The following is a 21,355-nucleotide window of genomic DNA, read 5'->3' on the forward strand; positions in this document are numbered from 1 at the left end:
TATTGTCAGTTGTTACAGGTAGATTACGCAGAAGCCAAAGAGGCCTCAATCTTGAGTTGCCCTAATTTATCAAGTTACATTAGGTGGTTCCATTTTAAGGGAGACTGTTTAACTGACAGCAAATACCATTTGCCATGGAACTTACCCAAGTGCGTGTAACTATGGGTGGCTAGTCGAGAACACAGTCAATAACAACCATATTGCTGTGCACCAAATACAGCTAAAAAAAAAAAGTGCCAACCCTATCATACCCCTGTTCGAGTTCCTATTTTATGTTTGAAGTACTGACAGTCCTAATCTCAAAATATTTTGTTATATGTAGTATATGGCAATACAGCACATAGAATCACTGTCTTACAGTTTACCAGGCACGATTCTTACCTAGCAGGGAATCCCTTGAGACTGGTATAACTGTAGTATATACATTTCATGTAAGATGCCTAAAAAGATCAACCTGTGTGCTTGGAACTTTATTTTCTGTATTATACAGATTAATATACACATTAAGGTGCAATTTTAACAACTGCTGCGTCTCACAGAGCTAAATCCTTTGTACACTTTCTAAAAAATAAAGCATAAAAAATAATTACTATTCCATACACAAAAATACTAGTCCAAAGAATAAAATTCTTATGTATACAATGTACAGTAGATACAAAAATTAGAGAAATTCTTCAGATTTCTGGCATCTATAAAACTTACAAGCATAAAAGCTGAAGACGTCAACTAACCTCACTCTCAAACTTTAAAACCATTCAGCATGCAACAAATGTGTCCAAAACTTCAATCACTCACATCCATTACCCACTACAAAACAAATCACATCTGGTGCCTCATACCACAGTACCACTATCACTGGACCACAAAAAGTCTGCTATACAGAAATTTAATTCCATTACCCACTAGGAATCATATCTTGTGCCTCACAGGAGAATACCACTCTCACTAACTTCTCAGCTGAATAAATCTTTTGTGCATGGTAAAAAAATTATATTAATTTAACAAGTGTATAAAAGTACATCATAAATATTTGAGCTGCCCTTGGTCTGGGTATATTGCACTTTCTTTACTAAGCACTTGAGGTATAAAAATCATTAAAATTTGACTTGAGAGTACACCATACCAACAGAAATGTGGTAACAAGAACGCAAAAGTTTTAAGAAATCTTTTATCACACTCAAGGAAGCGTGCACAGCCTATAAGATTTAGTTTAAAAAATTACATTACTGGTCACCACCATGGCACATTCTTAAAGCATCACAAATTATCAGGTATTTCTGTTTTACAGTTGCCATGAATGATATTGAATTCCGTTGTACAATTGAAATACTGATCAAAAATAGTCTGATAACCATGATTTTTCCACCAGTCACAGAGTTGTCGATTCCATCCACAAGGCAACGTATAGAAGAGATCTGGATAATCGAAGGCTATGAGAGTATACAAGTCTTGATCACCAAGATGACCTTGAAAGCTGTAATGATTGCTCCTCTCGAGAAGTTTTGCCTTTTCCAAATAGCTCCCTGTTTAATGAAAAGAAAGAATGGATTCAAATGACAGACTGGACAAATTATAAGCTGCAACTGAAAAATCTTGTGAAGAACGTAACACAACACTGATTTGCATATATTTTCTCTTCCAATAATTTTGACCTTCATTTCCAAGATAGTACTTTTACTATTCTCTAAATACGTACGTATTACAGACGATTGTCGAAGCTTCTGGATATCGACTAAGACGACCCCACTATTGTAACCGGGGAATCCCCCTTCTCCAGGAGGGCTACCTAACAAAGTTTCTGGATGATGCCTTCTATAAAGGGAGAGCAAGTGCCGATACACTGGAGACTGTTCGTATGCCATACCAATAACGTTTGTGTGGCTGAAACGGTTGAAGTGCGAATGCAATTCTGCAACATCACCTTTAACCTGAAAACATGGTTGAAGAAGACATTACAAAATTCTTGAGATTAACAATTGGAATGACAAGATGTAGAGTTCAATTTACAGATACATATAAGTAAAACACACAATAATGGTAAAAATCAATGAAAATATGTTATTACAGCACAAAAAATACATACAAATGAGACTTTCATTAAAGTAACGCATATGCTACACTGAAAAAAACTGCATCAAAATATGCATTAAAATGTTTCCCCAAGTATAAGAAATACTACCCAAGTATAAGAAATAGTAGTGCATTTTACCCTCAAATTCCATCAATGCATATGATTATAAAGTATATTTTATAAAATAAAATTATTCAAAATGAAAATTCTCCAAACCATAAAAAAAAAAAAAAAAATTGTAAAGAAAGGAATAGAACCGGATATTGTCAATGATATGCAAAGAGGTTAACCCATTACAGTATCACTCCAGGGAAATCAACAACAAATGTGGCTGTGGGAGGATCATATAACAAATCAGGGAGTTGCGGAGACGTGGCATCCTTAGGCTAGAAAACAAACTAAGATATCATAGAGCAAAATGGCTGGACATGGTATGAGAATGAAGGAGGAAGAGTTACCCAGGAACATCACTGATTTGGGAATAGCAAAGCATAGCAGAAAGGCTCAGAAAATCACTGAAAATAGGTATACACAAGGGAAGATTGAGGATATAATAAATGGACAAGACAGAAGAGAGAGGTAACAAAATGACAATTTGTCGAAAATTGCATTTTTCCTAACTATACAAACCTGAGGTCCTTTAACAATAGGAAGGTAACTAGCGGCAGCTGGGACGGTCGTAAGCTTCGAACAAGGGGAGAACGGTAGTTAACTGCTTGTCCGATCGTGCGCGCGCCCGCGCGCCCGAGAGGTGAAGAATCACTTTTGCTTTAGGCCCATGCAAAAAGTTGCAGAGTGAGGGGTGGCATGAGGTGGGACTATATGTAAAGGACCTCAGGTTTGTATAGTTAGGAAAAATGCAATTTTCGACAAATTGTCATTTGTTCCGATACGTAATACAAACCCTCGGTCCTTTAACAATAGGAAGACTCACTTCTTGGTGGGAGGAATCTGAGTCTTTTTGGTGAACAGACTGGTGTTCGTCCAACCCTGGAGTGCCTCCCTGGTCGTAAGAGCAAGGGAGGGATCCAAACCTCTGTCCGATTGATCGGGGTGTGCACCGCAGGATCAATGGTCAGACCTCTGGGCCAAGTACTAAGAGAGAGGCAAGCGTATCTCTTCGTACCAGCAAGCAAGAACTTGTTCCTGTTTGCAAGAGACAATCATAAAATGATGGGTTTGTCTCAATTTGGCATCCACTTCCTCCCCTTGTTGGAGGAAGTGGTGGATATTTACTCCTATCCCTACTGAAAGGGATAGGATGGTGCTCTATTGAGTAGCTCACCTGCATCTCGTCCTTACCCAGCAGGGTGACGACCGTGTCCCTCTACCCAAAGGTAGAGGGAAGAAAAAGATGGGAAGAGGAGCCAGTCACACTCTCATTCCTCATCCATTCTTACGGTCACACCAGGACTCGATGCTGTTCAGCCTGCGAGGGTCTGGGTTAACTACACAACGTGTTGAGCAACCACCACAGTTCCTAAGGAAAAAGATCCAAGGAACTGTGGGCAATATCCTGAAGGTAGAAGGAGGTGCATGCGGTCCGGTTGGACCAGGCGCCTGCCTTCATTACCTGCGCCACGGAGAAGTTCTTGCGGAACGCGAGAGAATGATGAAGAGGCGTCCACACTCATCCTGGGTGTCGAGTTTCTTCAGACAGCTCCGTCGCACCTTCACAGGACAAAGCAGCATAGCCTTCGTATCGGAGGCGGTGAAGTCCATTAGGGAGGGTATTGTGAAGGACTCGAACCAATCGTCAGTTACCGAAGGGTTCTGAGTCTTCGCTACGAAGATCGGTACGAAATCGAGCGTCACAAATCCCCATCCCTTTGTGCTTGACTTCTCAAGAGAAGTCATGCAGTTACCTAAGACGAAAAGAAGGGAATAGTCGTATGACCTATCCCTTCTTCTCGACTTTGGTTATGTACAGTACTCATACTGACAAGCTATTAAGACGAAGTAATGATTGCTCTGGAACAACCGAACTAAGTCCACAGCATAGTTCGTAACTGACTCGGGCGCTCTGACAGCTGCCGACTGACTGGTTCGGAATCAGTAGAGGCAAGTTGTCCAAGCATCCGGGTAAGTCACGTGACCTTCGCCCTTTAAAGAGTTATGCTGAGAGACCAAACAAATAAAATATTTGTTAGTCACCGATGCCGGACGGCGCGGCGATGATTCTCTTAATGCATAAGCTCAAAAGGCGAAAGTCAATTGCCTTCAAAAGACCGAGGTCCCTGATGGCAAGAAAATCTCATAGACGTTGAATCTCAGCTTAAGGAGAAACAACATATGTGACGTTGAAGACGAAGGTAGGCAATGAATGCAACCTACGTCTTCCAGCTGAATCGAGAGAAGGAATCTCAAGATTCTAAAACCTGTGCTTACAAATGACTGAAAACGCTAACCGCCATTTCATTGCTGTTCGTTGTGCAATGAAGCGGGGCGTTATTCAGTAATGAAACACAGGGGAGAGCCGCTTGAAGAACTGCTTCTCATGGGCTGAACGTTTGGAAGTAGAGCTGGCAGGTGTGGGAGTAGGCGATGTCTTTCAATACATCTGCTAATCCGGGGTGAACAATGAACAATTGTACACCTCCGAATACAAGATATTTTGAGGACAAACTCAGATTCCGCAAAAATCATTCGCATTATCGGGATACGATGCACAGCAAGAGACTATTACAGAATTCTGTTACCGTGCGGTAAACAGAAAGATGAGAGTCGAATAGATATCTCTGTTTAAAATTCTCGCAATACCGAAGACGATGAATACTAGCGTTTCTCAGCAGTAGATGGTCATTCGTGTATGCGAGAATCCCCGTTAATCAGAGACTTAAGTCCGTGATTGTTGGGCAGAGATACGGTTGTTATTCAATCAAAACAGGTGAGAAAGACATAACCAACCGTCTATCTCACAGCGGCAGCTGATACTGAAATGCCTCGGGCAATTCAATACGCAGTAGCTGTCGCGACTCGTCATCCTGAGTTGCCAAGTAATCCTTCCACGAAGGAATGCGTTCGGCTAGAACCACCGAGCATAAAAAGATATGCTCGAGCAATTATATTTAAGCGAAACGAATTTCGGTAAATATAAAAGCTTAAATGGTGTTGTTGTGACAACACCATAAGTATATAAAATTGAAACTGGAAACTCCTGGGAGGTTGCAGGCAACCCGGGTTGCAGTTCAATTAGAATACTTTTCGTCTAAGTCGCAATCCGTAAAATAACCAGGATATGCGCCTACCCCTCGGACCATTCAACTGCTAAGCAGAATCATGTCGCGAGGTTAATATACGTAGTATATTTGTAGGATTCTGAACAACGATCTCCATCCTAAATTCTTTCCTTCAAGAAACAAAATAAGGATTGGAGATCGACCACCTTCGTTCTCTATTAAAGAGAGTGAAGGAGAAGTCTTCCTCGAAGGAAAGCTTCAATGGTGAACAGAATACTAAGACGATAGTTCAAGCCAAACTGGATATTCCCGTCCGTTCTTCTCTATTCCAGGTTGGTCGCCTACTGTGAGATAGTCTTCTTTCAGCAGCAGTCTTCTTCCTAATGCTAGAAATTCCAGGAATTCGAGCATAGGCGAGGTTCCCGATTATCGTGTAACATATCGGGGATTCTCGTCTCGCTCACTTTGGACCGTGGTCTCGCCTAAGTGTTTGGAGATCGTAAGAAACTCTAACACTCTGAATGCGCTAGAAATTCCGTAGAATTCTAAGCAGTCTGCGAAACCCCCACCGAATTCGTCAAACGATATCGGCTGGTGGTCCTCTCGATTCCCGTAGAAATCGAGAATGGGGCAGGATCCCTCCTCAACGACCGGGGCTTACGTCAGGTAGGACCCGAAGGTCCCCCCTGGTAGCGCAGTCCCCAACGTGGGATCCTACAGAGAAATCTCTGTAGGATCCTTCCCCTTTCCCTCGTAGCCGTAAGGAGAGAGGGAATGGGGGAGGAATTGGATACTCGCTCGCCTTCCCAGTGGAACTAGCAGTTGGAGAAGAGTAGGAGCAGCCATCGCCTTGCGGCGATGGCCTCTCAGAGTCTGGGAAAACGTATCGTCAGGAGAAACGTTTTTCGAGGAGGGTTACGAACTCTCACTGTAGGTAAGGGTCTGCCGCCACTGTGAACGTCGTCTGGGTGGGGCTGATCGACACCTGACAGGAGAGCCGATACCGTCCTCCGACTCATTCCAGTCCTCGTCGAGGTCGAACCTCTCAGGAGGACCGAAGGAGTATTAAATACGGTGTCCGAAGACACGTAGAAACGCCGCTGTCGCAGTAGAGGAGGTGGAAGTAGCTTGTCGCCGTGACCAGAACTGAGAGAGCCTTCTTGTCCGGAGACGAGAGACTCTGGTTCAAGACAGAATCGGCAAGCTCCGATCGCGGCATACCCACCGTCGGTTTGGGTTCCCTCTCGGGCCCCAAAACGACTCGAGCAGAGACATGGGCTCTGCTGGTGGGAGCGGCGATCCTTTCCCGGTCGTTGTGCTGACGAATCAGTGCAATAACCTGGGTAAAGTTACTCTGAATCTCGGAAGTTACAGCGTCTTGAGGAGTAGGACGTCCAAGTCCCTCCAACAAGAGCAGCTCCCAGGACCCTCCTCCTTCAGAAGAACGGACCAGCAAACAGATCCCTGACGGTTCTGCCCCTCCAATCACTTGCGCGTACGTGCCTGGTTGGTCCTAAGACCCAACCTGGCACGTGCGGGCGTCCAGTGACGGGATCGTGAGCGGCGCATCTCTCACGATCACTCCTATATACCTCGCTCTTCCTGGCGTACGCCGAGGAAGTTGAAGGTATCGGAGAGACAGAACTGACGCTACCCACTCTCCCCCTGACGGTCGCTCCAATCACTTTGCGCGTACGTCTGGTTGGTCCTAAGACCATACGTGGCACGTGCGGCGTCGTGAACGGGATCGTGAGCGGCGCACCTCTCACGATCACTCCTAGCTACCTCGCTCTTCCCGGTGTAGCCCGAGGAAGTTGAAGGTAGTGGAGAGACAGACCTGACGCTCCCCCCCCCCCTCCCCCGCTCGCTGGCAGGACCAGCGCTACGTGGGGGGCTGCAGCCGATCACCAACCCGCGGTGGGGATCGATCTGCAGGCCTGGCCGTGCCGCTCACCTGTGGCGAGCGGCTCGACTGAGCACGTCGACCCCGGTCCGTGCGTCAGACGAGCTGCTGCTGGTCACCGTTATCCGCCCGTCCCTGTGGGAGCGGCGGTCAGGTGACCTGCAGAGCTCGCTTTCGCCGTGAGACCGGTGAGCGTCCTCGCGGCACGTCAAACCGCGTGGTACCAGCCGAGGCTGGTACCGTCGGTCGAGGGGACCTGGGGGACCTCTTCCCAGCCTCCACCCGTGGCCGGTCAGAGACCGTCACGTCCACCCGAGGTACCGGCTGGTCGCTGCGAGAGCGGCCGCTGGCCTGGCGAGAGTCACCTGAGCGGCTCTCGACAGTCTTCTGCTCCGTGCCTCGGTCATGACGCTGAGCGAACTCAGGCGTCTTAACTTTGGCTGCACGGTCACCCGAAGGAGATCGTACACTCGGAACTTCTCGCGGAGAGAAACCGAGCCGGTACCTGGCTTAGCAGCAAGAGCCAAGCCCACCCACCAGGCTAGGGTGTACCAGCGGTAGCAGCACACCCTTGGGTCCCCGTCTTCTTCTTCTTCTCAGAAGGGGAGACGGGCCCCGTTCCCGAAGGAACAGGAGGACCAGCAGAAGAACCCCCCCGTCACACCGGAATGTGACGAGCCCTTCGAAGTTCCCGAAGGAGTCTTCTTAGGGGGAATAACAAAACCCGGTTACCAGCTGGTCGCTGCGAGAGCGGCCGCTGGCCTGGCGAGAGTCACCTGAGCGGTTCTCGCCAGCCTTCTGCTCCGTGCCGTGGTCTTGGCGCCGAGCGAACTCTGGCGCCGAAACTTTGGCTGCACGGTCTCCCGAGGGAGAGCGTACACTCGGGATCTCCCGCGAACGAGAGACCGAGCCGGAACCTGGCGTAGCGGCATCGCCGCTAGCACCAGGCGAGGAAGTACCAGAGCTAACCGATACTCCTCTGGTCCCCGTCTATCTCTTCCTTACGGAAGGGGAGACGGGCCCCGCTCCCGAAGGAGCAGGAGGACCAGCAGAAGGACCCCCCGTCCCACCGAGGTGGGACGGGCCCTTAGAAGTTCCCGAAGGAGACTTCTTAGGGGGGGAGGCAGCCTTCTTCTTCTTCGGCTTATGGGCCTTAGAAGTCGAAGGGGAAGAGGCAGCAACAGACGAAGACGAAGATGACACCTTCCTCTTCTTCGTCAGCTCACGCAGGACAGTCGTCAGGTCCTCCCATCCAGGCCAGAGTCGGGCCTATTGCCGAAGCAACACGGCCCGACTGCACCTGTCCGGAAGGACCTGGGACTGGGGAAGACACACCATGGGCAGGTACCAGCATGGACAGGCGCAGGAACCAGGAGCGACAGGAACAGCAACCAGCTCAGGAGCGGCAGGAACAGCGGCAGCGGTAAACACAGAAGGGACAGCCAAGCCAGTAGCGGGAACCACATCAGCGACAGGTACGGCAGGCCCAGCCATCGCCTCGTAGAATCATCGGCAGCCAGCGTGGTACTGGCGGTCGGGTCCAGGGGCGAGCTGCTGGAACAGCGGAAGTCTGGGGCAGGCAACACGGACGGGAAAGGAAAACACAGGCGGCGGCGGCATACCCCTCCTCGGTACGGCAGGCGACCAGGCCCTTTCCCTAGAAGCGGCAGGACGGGGCTGGGTCCACCAGACACAGCATGGGGAGTGTAGACCAGCGGGGGGGAAGCAGCATAAGCGGCCGTGAAGGTTGTAGTGGAGACCAACTCCAAGGTCACCGCCCCAGACCTCGCTAGACTCTGCAGCAGATCGTGGATGCTAGGCACGCCCTGCAGCCGCAGTGGTCCATACCTGTCCAAGGTCGTCTCCCACGGATGTAGCACCTGCGGTAGCACAGACAGATTAGTAAGAGGGGTTCCCTCGCGCACGGGGGGGAGAGCATGCCCCACCCCGAACGGAAGGAAGACCCCACCCCAAAAAACAAAATACGAGGAAGAACTGAGCGGTGGGGGCAGGAAAGAAGACAAAGAATCGGATACCAAGGGAGTCGCGGGAGAGCTTTCCGACGACTTCCTGGCAGACCTTCGCTTCCCCTACCCCGCACAGCAGTGAAAAGTAATATGAAAATGAAACAGAATACTGCACTTGCGATTCACTTCATAGAACTTAAAGAGGGAAAAATCAATTCCCGGTAAGAGCGGAAACTTGATCCATAATAATATGATGCTATCATAAATATATAGAAAATGAACAATACTGCACTTGCTATTTTCACTTTCACAGCAATAAATCGTAGGATTAATTCCCGGGTAAGAGCGGAATTGATCCAAAATTAAATTTGATGCAATTAATAAATGAAAAGAAAACTGCATTGCGAATCCACTTTCATTGCATTCTATTCATACAAAATAAGAGGCTCTTGCCGAGCGCAATCAAGCTCTCGGCAACGAACGCACAGGCAAAAATATAATGAAAAAGTGTACTTACATCTTTCAATTACACACTTTCGCCCAAAATACATGACTCGGCGCGAGTGCGCCCGAGCCCTCGGCACCGAGACATAATTCAAGGGTTCAATTCATGAAAAGAGCGGAAATCGCCGTCTCTACGGCGATAGTTCCATGTTGATTCATAATTAAGTAATGAAAATGAAAACAGTGTACTTACAGTTTCATTTTCAAGTCAAACCAAACCATTAGTAAAAAACACAATATAAACAAAGCATACGACGATGAAGCGGGCAGAGAGCGATGACGAACACGTCCTTCACACCCGCGGCCGAAAGCAAAAGTGATTCTTCACCTCTCGGGCGCGCGGGCGCGCGCACGATCGGACAAGCAGTTAACTACCGTTCTCCCCTTGTTCGAAGCTTACGACCGTCCCAGCTGCCGCTAGTTACCTTCCTATTGTTAAAGGACCGAGGGTTTGTATTACGTATCGGAACAAACATGAAATATCTGTCCCTACAAAGGAAAAAAAAAAAAAAAAAAAAAAAAAAAAAAAAGGTGACTTGACAATATCAAAGATGATGATAATGTCATCAGTATGTAGATTTTTATCTACAAAATGAATGCGCAGCCTCTGTGTGATCTTACCTTAACATCAATATCCATTAATATCACTTTATCTAGACCAGGAAGAAGTCTGTATAGATGAACGGAAAAGAAGAAAAGCGCGTCCCTATAATAGGCATGCCTCCTGGTAGTGAAATAGTCTTGTAAAACCTTCACTGACTCTTCAATTTCAGGTATGAAGTCTTCTGCTGACACATAAACAAGCTGGAATGAAAAAGTCAAGATGTAAGTACTTAGCATTTGATGATATTCAAAATTTACAAAAAAATCTAGTATTCTTTAACTGGCATGCTACTCTAACACTGACATTAAATGCTCTATCATAAATTAACCTGTAATAGTTATTTCATCAGTAATGCTCACATTTCCCAAGTTAGTTACCACTTCTTTCCCCAGTACAACCAAGCTTTCAATTTCTCACTGGCTTCTATTTCACTTGACTCTTACCAACTTCTAACCTTGAAAAAGCATGTGTATCACACCTCTTGAGACTGAACACCATAACTTTTCCTTTCATTTTTTTCTTTTTTCTTAATCCCTAGGTTTCATGGTCATCTATCTCTCCGGCTTATGCCAGCGAGACCACACATTACTAAACTGTAAACTTGATTTAACAAGACAACGAGTCGCAGATCTACATTCTCATTCAGTTCTTTCAAAGGAATTGATCTTGAGTGCAAATGGGAGCAAGGCAAAATCTAAGAATTTGAACATCTATGTCGGAAGAGTCCAAAGGCAAGAGATGAAAAAATATAAAAACAGAAAGTAATGAGGACGGGGCCAAAGGGTTGATGCAAAGAACCTTCAATGCCATTTTCAACTTCAGAATGCGATGATGGTTTAGATTAAAATTTACCATGTGGTCGAATGCAATTTACTTTTTTCACATTCAAGGAAAAACAGGCTACACATAAATTAAAAGGAACATTTGAGTGTGCCACACTGCCAATTAAATACAAAATTCAATAAAGAATAATAGTGATGTCCATCTTAATTTCCATATCTTTGATATTACCAATAAACTGCTACTTTATATTTTATAACCTAAGTATTTGTTATATATTTATTGTATTTCTGCTCAAAAGAGGAATTAAAAGCACAGTAATAAAAAAAAAAAGTCAATGTACGAATTCCTGTCTTTACTACATACAGATAATGGTATGATCTACATCTAAGTTATTTTGAAGTCCTGCTTTTGGACTGAGAGTCAGTTAAACTAATAAACCACAGGTAAAAAATGAGCCTATATTAAAAATATTTTGTCTAAAGAAATTTCTATATGAAATATGAAGTTCCTTTCTTGTTTTTTTCACCAGCCTACTTGTTCTGTCTATTCAATAAACAACCTTTGCACCTCACTGTACAAAGTCCAGTTACTACTAACAATATCACTTTATCTTAATCTAATTTTTTCTTTGTTATCTTTATTAGATAAAAATGTCCAGATACTAGGTAGTCCATTCAGTAACATCATAATTTACTGGAGTGATGTTTGCTGGATTAGCAACGGTATATGAGGTCAGACGGGTTAAACTAATTGACGCATTTATTTTTTTGCAACAAACTGTGCAACATTTTATCTTGGAAAAGTCTCAAGGCCAAGAACTGAAATTTTGCCATGTAGAATCACAACTATTTTTTGCAATTTCACGGTAAATTCAAAGTAACCTAGGTAGATCTATATAACTATTCTGCAGAGAGATAGACTATGGCAGTTGACGTTTTTCTATAGAGTTTTACCTCCTGAACAAGAATTTAAAGTAATATGTTTTCACCCGGCTGTAATTAACTTGTAATTTACCTTAGAAGTCTAACCTCTTACAATTTCAAGGTCAACCTAACCTGACCTGACACCTAGGCTAGCCTATACTATACTAGTAGGCTTGTAGTACCCCAAAAGTGCCCATGATCCCCACAGAGACCACAGACCCCCACAATCACCAGACCCCACCCACAGACACAACAGACCCCCACGGACACCACAGACGAAGGAAAGGGCGATTCCCTTTGACGTCGCACCTTCACATATCGGGAGTCCAGCCTGCTGGAGGACTGGACGTCGTTGATGATCCGGGAGGCGATGTGGAAGCCGTCCTCGTCCGTGATGAGGTGCAGCCGGAGGGGCGCCGACGCCTGCCGCAGGAGCGACCCCACGGCCACTTTCAGTTTGTACTGCAGGGGCAGGTTGCCTCTGGCGTGCGTGAAAATCAGCGCCACGTCGAGGGGCGGCCTGTACAGGAGGTCGTTCTCCTGGTAGTCGAGGGGGACGGGCTCCTCGTCCTCCCTCTGGAGGAGGACGTCGTCCTCGTCGTCTCCTTCTCTGGGGTCGCCCTCCAGCTTGGCCACCAGGGAGGCGGACGCCGAGGAGGCATTTCGGGGCACTCGGTGGTCCTTGAAGCTGAAGAGGAGCACCAGGCAGGCCGTCAGGACGATGAGGATGACGCCCTGCAGCAGGACCTTCAGCCTGACCATCCTCCTCCTCCTGTCAATGACACATAGACGGAACTCGATGTTTTTTTTTTTCTTTCCGTTTTTGTTGTGGGTCTGTCAAGGCAAACGGGTCGCGTTCATTTAACCTACGAGGTGACACATGTCTCTTGCATTCGTTTGCGTGGGAGAGGCTTTGGCGAGCGAAAAAGAACGCAAAAACTCGAAAAATTGTATCGTAACGCATAAATATATCTGAGAGAGAACAACAATAGGTAATTTTACAATTTTCCTAAGTTAATTTATTGCTTTTAAGTTAAATTACACGACTCCATTTCATAACAGACACCAATGGTTCGCGTGGAAGAGGCTTCGGCGCGAGATAAAGACCACAAAAACTCGAAAAATTGTATCGTAATGCATAAATATATTTGATTTAGAACAATAATAGGTAATTTTACAATTTCATCAAGCTAGTTAATCGCTTTAAAGCTAAATTAAATTACTCCATTCCATGACAGTCAGCCACAAATGCATTCGGCGAACAAGAACGATTTCTATACCATTCAGAAGGGTATTGCACACGTCCCTTGCCTCTGTGTGTGTGTATGTGTTTTGGGTGCGTTTCCGATGGACAAAAAAAAAAAATATTTGGCGCACAGGTGTCTGTCTCTGCCTACGAAAAGGGAGCTACTTATAACTCTACTTATATCTAATTGAGATATTTTCCTGTTTACTCTCAGTTTGTTTGCGCGGGGAAGTAGTCCAATCAGTGGCTAAAATATCGCAGTTATTGGTCTAATGTTACAAGGTATTCCTACACAAATCTCCAATAAATAACACTGAAGAATAGAGATATATGTAATATACATTCTTTCACAGAATGTCATTCAAGAATGAAGCCTTTTCAATATTTAAATAAACAATATACGATAACATCTTACTTTCAAAAAGTAATACTTGAAGATCTATATCTAGACCTTGCTATACTTCACTATAGTACGGCATAGCTACAGAGGATTGACCAGCAATTATTATGTAATTAGTTACACTTGTGTCACACACCATCGGGTGATACCAAGACCAACGTTCACGCGCACACATGTGTATGTGTTTGAGAGAGAGAGAGAGAGAGAGAGAGAGAGAGAGAGAGAGAGAGAGAGAGAGAGAGAGAGAGAGAGAGCACATCTGCTCTAAACAAGTACGAACCAGTAGCTAGACCAGTAATTCACAAGTGCGGAAATATTCGTATCTTAGGATGCATCACCTGAGGCCATTGTAAATTCACTTCATGAGAGAGATGAACAAGGTTTCACTAAATGTCATTTGCATTAGTCGAGAGAGTGGAAAAAATACTTAATATTGTTTTTAAAGTTTAGAGATAAGCCATTTTATTTCCATGATATATTTTCAAAGTTTATTTCTGCTTATTACTGTATTTTAAGAACGAATCAACTTGATTATTTTCTAACATCGATAGAGCCCTGTGAGTGAAATTGTATATATAAGAAATTTAGACACAATGAATTTAGAATGGGTTTCTTGGTGGATGTTACAAGGCTACCTGGGAGGAGGAGGAGGGTCAACTCTTACTGTCACCTTAATGGAGCACTAATCGAATTAATACTTACAGAAAAGAAAAAAAGATAAAAGAGAAAGTATAGGCCTATAACGCCCCCAGCCCAATATAAGATTTACCCTAGGGTGAATAAGGCCTATTTATATATAATGTGTGGCCTACAATTTATATTAATATACGATATCTTTGTGTGGCCGTTTACTTTACATTTAACCATACAGTTTTTTAAAATTTGTACAGTGTAGATTATTTTTCCCTTGTGGATGACAAGCCAGAGTAACACCAAGAAGTGTTTACCTGAAGTCGAAATTACAAAAGCGAGACGGTTAAAGTATTTTGTCAAAAGGAATAATAATAATAATAATAATAATAATAATAATAATAATAATAATAATAATAATAATAATAATAATAATACAGGCTAAGAAGCAAGAAAACAAGGGAGGAACTCAACGAGAAATACAAAGTACAAGAGAGGGGACTAAACAACACAATAGAAGATGTAAAACAGAGGCTTAAGGCCAAAGCACATAAGATCCAACGGTACATGAACAGGAATAATGGATACCAAAAGAACAAACTATTCGGAACCAACCAGAAAAGACTATATAGCCAACTAAGAGGGGAAGACAACCACCAAGAAATTCCTGAAGCCGAACCAAGTAAGAGACTCTGGGAAAACACATGGAGCAATCCAGTATCACACAACAAACATGCAACATGGCTCCAGGAAGTCAAGGAAGAAGAAACAGGGAGAATATAACAAAGATTCACAGAGATCACGACAGACACAGTTAGACACCAACTAAAGAAAATGCCAAACTCGAAAGCCCCAGGTCCCGATGAAGTCCATGGATACTGGCTCAAAAACTTCAAGGCCCTACATCCACGAATAGCAGAACAACTCCAGCATTGTATCTCAAATCACCATGCACCCAAATGGATGACCACAGGAAGAACATCCTTAGTACAAACAGACAAGAGTAAGGGAAATATAGCCAGTAACTACAGGCCTATCACCTGCCTACCAATAATGTGGAAGTTACTAACAGGTATCATCAGTGAAAGGCTATACAACTACCTAGAGGAGACAAACACCATCCCCCACCAACAGAAAGGCTGCAGAAGGAAGTGTAGGGGCACAAAAGACCAGCTCCCGATAGACAAAATGGTAATGAAGAACAGTAGGAGAAGGAAAACCAACCTAAGCATGGCATGGATAGACTATAAGAAAGCCTTCGACATGATACCACACACATGGCTAATAGAATGCCTGAAAATATATGGGGCAGAGGAAAACACCATCAGCTTCCTCAAAAATACAATAAGCAGCAGAGGTTAATATCAGGAGAGGGATCTTCCAGGGCGACTCACTGTCTCCATTACTCTTCGTAGTAGCCATGTTTCCCATGACAAAAGTACTACAGAAGATGGATGCTGGGAACAAACTCAAGAAAAAGGCAACAGAATCAACCATCTGATGTTCATGGACGACATCAAGCTGTATGGTAAGAGCATCAAGGAAATAGATACCCTAATCCAGACTGTAAGGATTGTATCTGGGGACATCAGGATGGAGTTTGGAATAGAAAAATGCGCCTTAGTCAACATACAAAAAGGAAAAGTAACGAGAACTGAAGGGATAAAGCTACCAGATGGGAGCAACATCAAACACATAGATGAGACTGGATACAAATACCTGGGAATAATGGAAGGAGGGGATATAAAACACCAAGAGATGAAGGATACGATCAGGAAAGAATATATGCAGAGACTCAAGACGATACTCAAGTCAAAACTCAACGCCGGAAATATGATAAAAGCCATAAATACATGGGCAGTGCCAGTAATCAGATACAACGCAGGAATAGCGGAATGGACGAAGGCAGAACTCCACAGCATAGATCAGAAAACCAGGAAACATATGACAATACACAAAGCACTACACTCAAGAGCAAACACGGACAGACTATACATAACACGAAAGGAAGGAGTGAGAGGACTACTAAGTATAGAGGACTGCGTTAACATCGAGAACAGAGCACTGGGGCAATATCTGAAAACCAGTGAAGACGAGTGGCTAAAGAGTGCATGGGAAGAAGGACTAATGAAAGTAGACGAAGACCCACAAATATACAGAGACTTGAGAATGACAGACAGAACAGAGGAATGGCACAACAAACCAATGCACGGACAATACATGAGACAGACTAAAGAACTGGCCAGCGATACACATGGCAATGGCTACAGAGGGGAGAGCTAAAGAAGGAAACTGAAGGAATGATCACAGCGGCACAAGATCAGGCCCTAAGAACCAGATATGTTCAAAGAACGATAGACGGAAATAACATCTCTCCCATATGTAGGAAGTGCAATACGAAAAATGAAACCATAAACCACATAGCAAGCGAATGCCCTGCACTTGCACAGAACCAGTACAAAAAGAGGCATGATTCAGTGGCAAAAGCCCTCCACTGGAGCCTGTGCAAGAAACATCAGCTACCTTGCAGTAATAAGTGGTACGAGCACCAACCTGAGGGAGTGATAGAAAACGATCAGGCAAAGATCCTCTGGGACTATGGTATCAGAACAGATAGGGTGATACGTGCAAATAGACCAGACGTGGCATTGATTGACAAATCAAAAGAAAAGAAAGTATCACTCATTGATGTCGCAATACCATGGGACACCAGAGTTGAAGAGAAAGAGAGAGAAAAAAAAAATGAATAAGTATCAAGATCTGAAAATAGAAATAAGAAGGATATAGGATATGCCAGTGGAAATCGTACCCATAATCATAGGAGCACTAGGCACGATCCCAAGATCCCTGAAAAGGAATCTAGAAAAACTAGAGGCTGAAGTAGCTCCAGGACTCATGCAGAAGAGTGTGATCCTAGAAACGGCGCACATAGTAAGAAAAGTGATGGACTCCTAAGGAGGCAGGATGCAACCTGGAACCCCACACTATGAATACCACCCAGTCGAATTGGAGGACTGTGATAGAGCAAAAAAAAAAAAAAAAAAAAAAATAAAAAAAAAAAAATAATAATAATAAAACTTAAGGGCTCTGAACCTGTAAAAGTTGCGTAGCATAATGTAGCGATTCAATCCGGATAATCAGATGTGTTGGCACGCCCAGCATCTCTTGTTTAATATTGAATGCACGTCCCCCAACTGAACCCAGGTGAAGTGCTTTTGCATCTATATAATGGCCTTCCTACAAGAACTCCCTCAGGACTCTTGTGGTCAAGCATGGAAACTCAGTCAAACGAGAGTTTAAAGGCCTGTTTCTAAAGCAAAAGCAGGGTTGTCCCCGTGATCCATACTGTGGTCGGTGACCAAAGTTGCGCCCGTTGCAGAGTAGTGATCACTGAGAGAGAGAGAGAGAGAGAGAGAGAGAGAGAGAGAGAGAGAGAGAGAGAGAGAGAGAGAGAGTTAAATCTGAAAAGGTGAGAGCCCTTCTGCCGCAGTAGAAAATAATTCTGAAGGACTCATTCGAGCTCTGCGCAGGAGAACAGCCAAAGGTGAACCTCGTAGTTAATGGAGCTGAATACCAAATGAACCGGTCTCCTTACAGGAAGCTAGAAGTTAATCTCTTTTCGGTGAAGGCGGGATCTCGTTAGAATGTGGTACTTGAAACATCCAAATGTGCGAAGTATTTATGCTCTTCAGGACAGATAACTCAGGATAAATAACTTACTTTTTATTAGACTATGCAGGCTCTTATGGTTGATTTGAATTATATGTCTAGGTCTAGTGCTATCTCCCTCCTCTGTCCCACCTGTGACATTTTTACAGCTAACCAACTAATAAGGTTCATAAAATATACTACTGAGGTCAAGAGAAGGAACACTGCACGCAGTTTGTCTTTATTATAGTCATTTGCACCACGCGATAAGCAACGCGCCTCTAAAATGGAGTCTGTCTGTTCGGCTCCATTAACAAACTCCTGCGGCTTCTAATAACTCGATCCCCGCCTTTCGTAACCCGAGTGCATATAAACCGTTTGTTGCAATGCGAGTATCGTCCCGCATAACTCGAGTACCGTCTTCGTAACTTGAGAGCTGTTTTCTGTAACTTGTGTATAGTAGGTTCCCTTTTACGCGTGACGTCCGCATAACTTGAGTGTAAGGCAAAGAGTGGGGTGGGGTGGGGTTGGGCGGGAGGGGGAGGGGAGCTGTCAATGCTCTATACAAGCCAGATTCACATTAATTTTAGCTTCCTTCTCTTGTCTTTGTTTTACGTGGTTTTTTCTATCTTTTGGGAACATGCTAAACAAATAATGATAATAATAATAATTATCTAGCACTCTAATTGAAATAGAATCCCAAATAGATGGACTATTGTAGTACTATGCGGGGTGGGGGACTTCGGTACATGAACAATCAGAAGGATTGTAACTATTAATGAGAGAGCAGAGAGAGAGAGAGAGAGAGAGAGAGAGACGAGAGAGAGAGAGAGAAGAGAAGAGAGAGAGAGAGCAGAATGATCTTCAATTCAAATGCTGAATGACCCTTATCAGGAGTGATCGGTCTAGCCCTGCTCTAAATTCGGTTAATGCTAAGGTCACACTTCACGTATCAACGCACGCACGGCCACGCATGAGCGGAAATTGGTAGTTGGCAACAGCTCACGTCAGTAAACCAAAAAAGTAAATGTAACGTAAAACACACGTAAAATCGTAAACGTACGGCGACGTGTCGTCCGGGTGCTAAGCTCCGCCCACTAGGGCGCCGTAGCCCACTCCAGTTTTGAAATGTTCAAAACAAGTCGTGGGTGGGTCACGCAAATGTCACCTGACGTAGCTCCAGGCATTGCACGTGGGGACCCACGGTGACTGCTGCGGGGGTAGGCGCTAGGGTCACCTGCATTGTTCGCCGTCGTTGTTTTCTTTCCGCCGCGAAGCACGTGGGCCTCCTAATTGCGCTGCAGCCTACGGCGAAACCGATTCACACATTTACAACCCTGTACGACATGGCAACGCTGTAGCGTGGTATATAAGGTCAGGTCGGCGCCCTCGGGTCATCTGTTGGAAAATCAACTTGAAAATATGGCCACAGGATTATCCCAAGACCTGAACGGTCTCAGTTATTTCTTTCATTGACAATGGCGGATTTTGGAATAATCCTTTAGCACTGGCTCCTAATCGATTTCCACTTTCTCCTGACTTTTGACCGCTATCATCAATCAAACAATGAATTGGAATCTGTCAGAGGGATACAGGGTAATCCCAGGCTCTATTCCCAAGGTAGTATTCCAGCGTTCCGGTACACAAATCTCAACCAGAAATCAACAACCGGGTCATTTTCGTCAACAGGATTCCGGCATCTACCGCCTATACGTCGTCTGTCACACCTGCTCCAGTAAGAAATTAATTTATGATTAGCAACGGAGGAACAGTAGAGGAGTTGGGGCCTGGTGTTATTGGTAAGGTTTCCTTTAGGCCATGAATAATCCCGGGTTGGACGAGTACTTATATGGACCCATGACAGTGCGAACCATTTGTGTGGGAGCAGGACTAATGGCTTCATAGCCCAGGGGCTGTTTCTCTGTGTCTCAGGTGGCTGATCACGATTCAGAATATGGAGAGAAGGTTTCAATAAAAGGCAAGTGGGAAATGGATAAACGAATATAAAAATACTGGGGAAATTTCTGACGAAGACAATTGTTAGGATGTCTAGTAGTCCTTTTGAAATAAACCTTTACTGCTTAGGCCAAAAATAACAAGACTTCACTTGTAGACAGCAAACGTATAGTATAATCTGCTAGAATAACTTTCACACACACACACACACACACACACACACACACACACACGAACACTTTCCCGGTAACACGGTATTCTCAGATTATGGAAGTGTCGAAGATATTTATTTCTTCTGAATAGCAGTCTTACAATAATGGTGTAAGCAAATAATGTAAATATCTAAGAGGAATTCCTATATACATCTAAAAATATTATCTTGAATAGGTAGAATTCCTATTTATTTTTTAAGAATGTTTGATAAGTTATTAGATGTTATTCTATATCTCTTAAATATAAATCGCCCATAGTCAACAGTTTTATAAGTCGAAGTGTATGTCTGTCTGAATGGTAAAATCGAAGCAAGACTATTATAGTGCTAATCTTATATAAGAGCTCCCAAAGCGTTCATAAATCATAATTCCTAAAACTACGTATTGTATTCCTTGTCGACTGGTTACTTGGTTATTGCTATAAATATCATTCAGAAATGGAGTTAATATATATAAGTGATGTGCTCATTTACAACCATTATTCTAATTGCGTCTACTGAAATGTTTTTGTTGTACAATTAGAAAGTATATATCTTGGTAAAATCTCTCTCTCTCTCTCTCTCAATGATAATAAATCTCGATTTTGTGTGCATATAATTTTCAACTGTAATATTCAGCTGTGTTGTAGATGTCTTTCGCGGATTCAAACAGAATAAAAATAAAAAAAAAATTAAAAGCTGTAGTAATGTGCTCATACACCTGGCAACAGCACAGCCCCACAACGGTGGGCGTGGTCTTGACGTGAAGTTGATCGGCGTAAGTTCCAGGTAGACGTCCGACCTTGCTTTCTTTGCGCTACTTTGCGGCGCAATTTACGTCGCTGGCTTTACGTCCGGTAGCCCGTGTCCTGTTTACCAGCTGTTCAAGGTCATTTCACCGCGATGATGCCCAAGATCCACATACGTGGGCATCGCCGTCGTGATACGTGAATGTGTGACCCCAGCATAAGTCATTCAGGGGTTCCGTGTCATGGGTAAAAGTCTGAATGAATAACACGGTTATTAGATTGGTATAACATAGTACCGAATACAGAGGGAGTGACTGAGATTGTGATTGTAGGGGGGAGGGGGATAAGTTTATATAAGAGTGCTATTTTAGTCGTGCATAAACTGCTTGTTCCGTAAGACAGCACATTCAACATCCGTGATGTTTTGCGATACAACAGATGTTTATAGCAGCCTGGTATTATAACTTTATAAGGAATGCTGATATATTACTTAAACGTTATAGTTTGGTGCTTTCAAAGTAAGCGAGTATTTACGTATTTTATCACTGTCTCTCAATGGCTTTTAAATCCTGTGACGTCGCCGCATTCATACGCGCGATCGA

The 21,355-nt window shown here is 44.1% G+C and overlaps 1 protein-coding gene across 1 annotated transcript; it reads right to left on the bottom strand.

The window, feature by feature from the left end:
* Positions 1–457: 457 nt before the first annotated feature.
* Positions 458–12,797, bottom strand: LOC135198663 (xyloside xylosyltransferase 1-like). The gene is made up of 4 exons (XM_064226458.1): positions 12,244–12,797; positions 10,246–10,428; positions 1,697–1,928; positions 458–1,523 (listed from the first exon to the last, which is right to left on the bottom strand). Exons 1-4 carry the CDS (start codon positions 12,694–12,696, stop codon positions 1,258–1,260), a joined length of 1,134 nt encoding a protein of 377 aa, XP_064082528.1. The 5' UTR covers positions 12,697–12,797; the 3' UTR covers positions 458–1,257.
* Positions 12,798–21,355: the final 8,558 nt, after the last annotated feature.

The sequence above is a fragment of the Macrobrachium nipponense genome, chromosome 22 (genome assembly GCF_015104395.2).
Source record: "Macrobrachium nipponense isolate FS-2020 chromosome 22, ASM1510439v2, whole genome shotgun sequence".
Taxonomy (NCBI): Eukaryota; Metazoa; Arthropoda; class Malacostraca; order Decapoda; family Palaemonidae; genus Macrobrachium; species Macrobrachium nipponense.

What these genes read in the sequence shown, in the direction of transcription:
- LOC135198663 (XM_064226458.1), bottom strand. Translation starts at nt 12,696, where the DNA reads ATGGTCAGGCTGAAGGTCCTGCTGCAGGGCGTCATCCTCATCGTCCTG. An exon ending in TGGACTCCCGATATGTGAAG is followed by an intron (nt 10,429 to 12,243) that starts GTGCGACGTCAA and finishes TTTTCATTCCAG; the next exon opens with CTTGTTTATGTGTCAGCAGA. An exon ending in TCGACAATCGTCTGTAATAC is followed by an intron (nt 1,524 to 1,696) that starts GTACGTATTTAG and finishes TTCATTAAACAG; the next exon opens with GGAGCTATTTGGAAAAGGCA.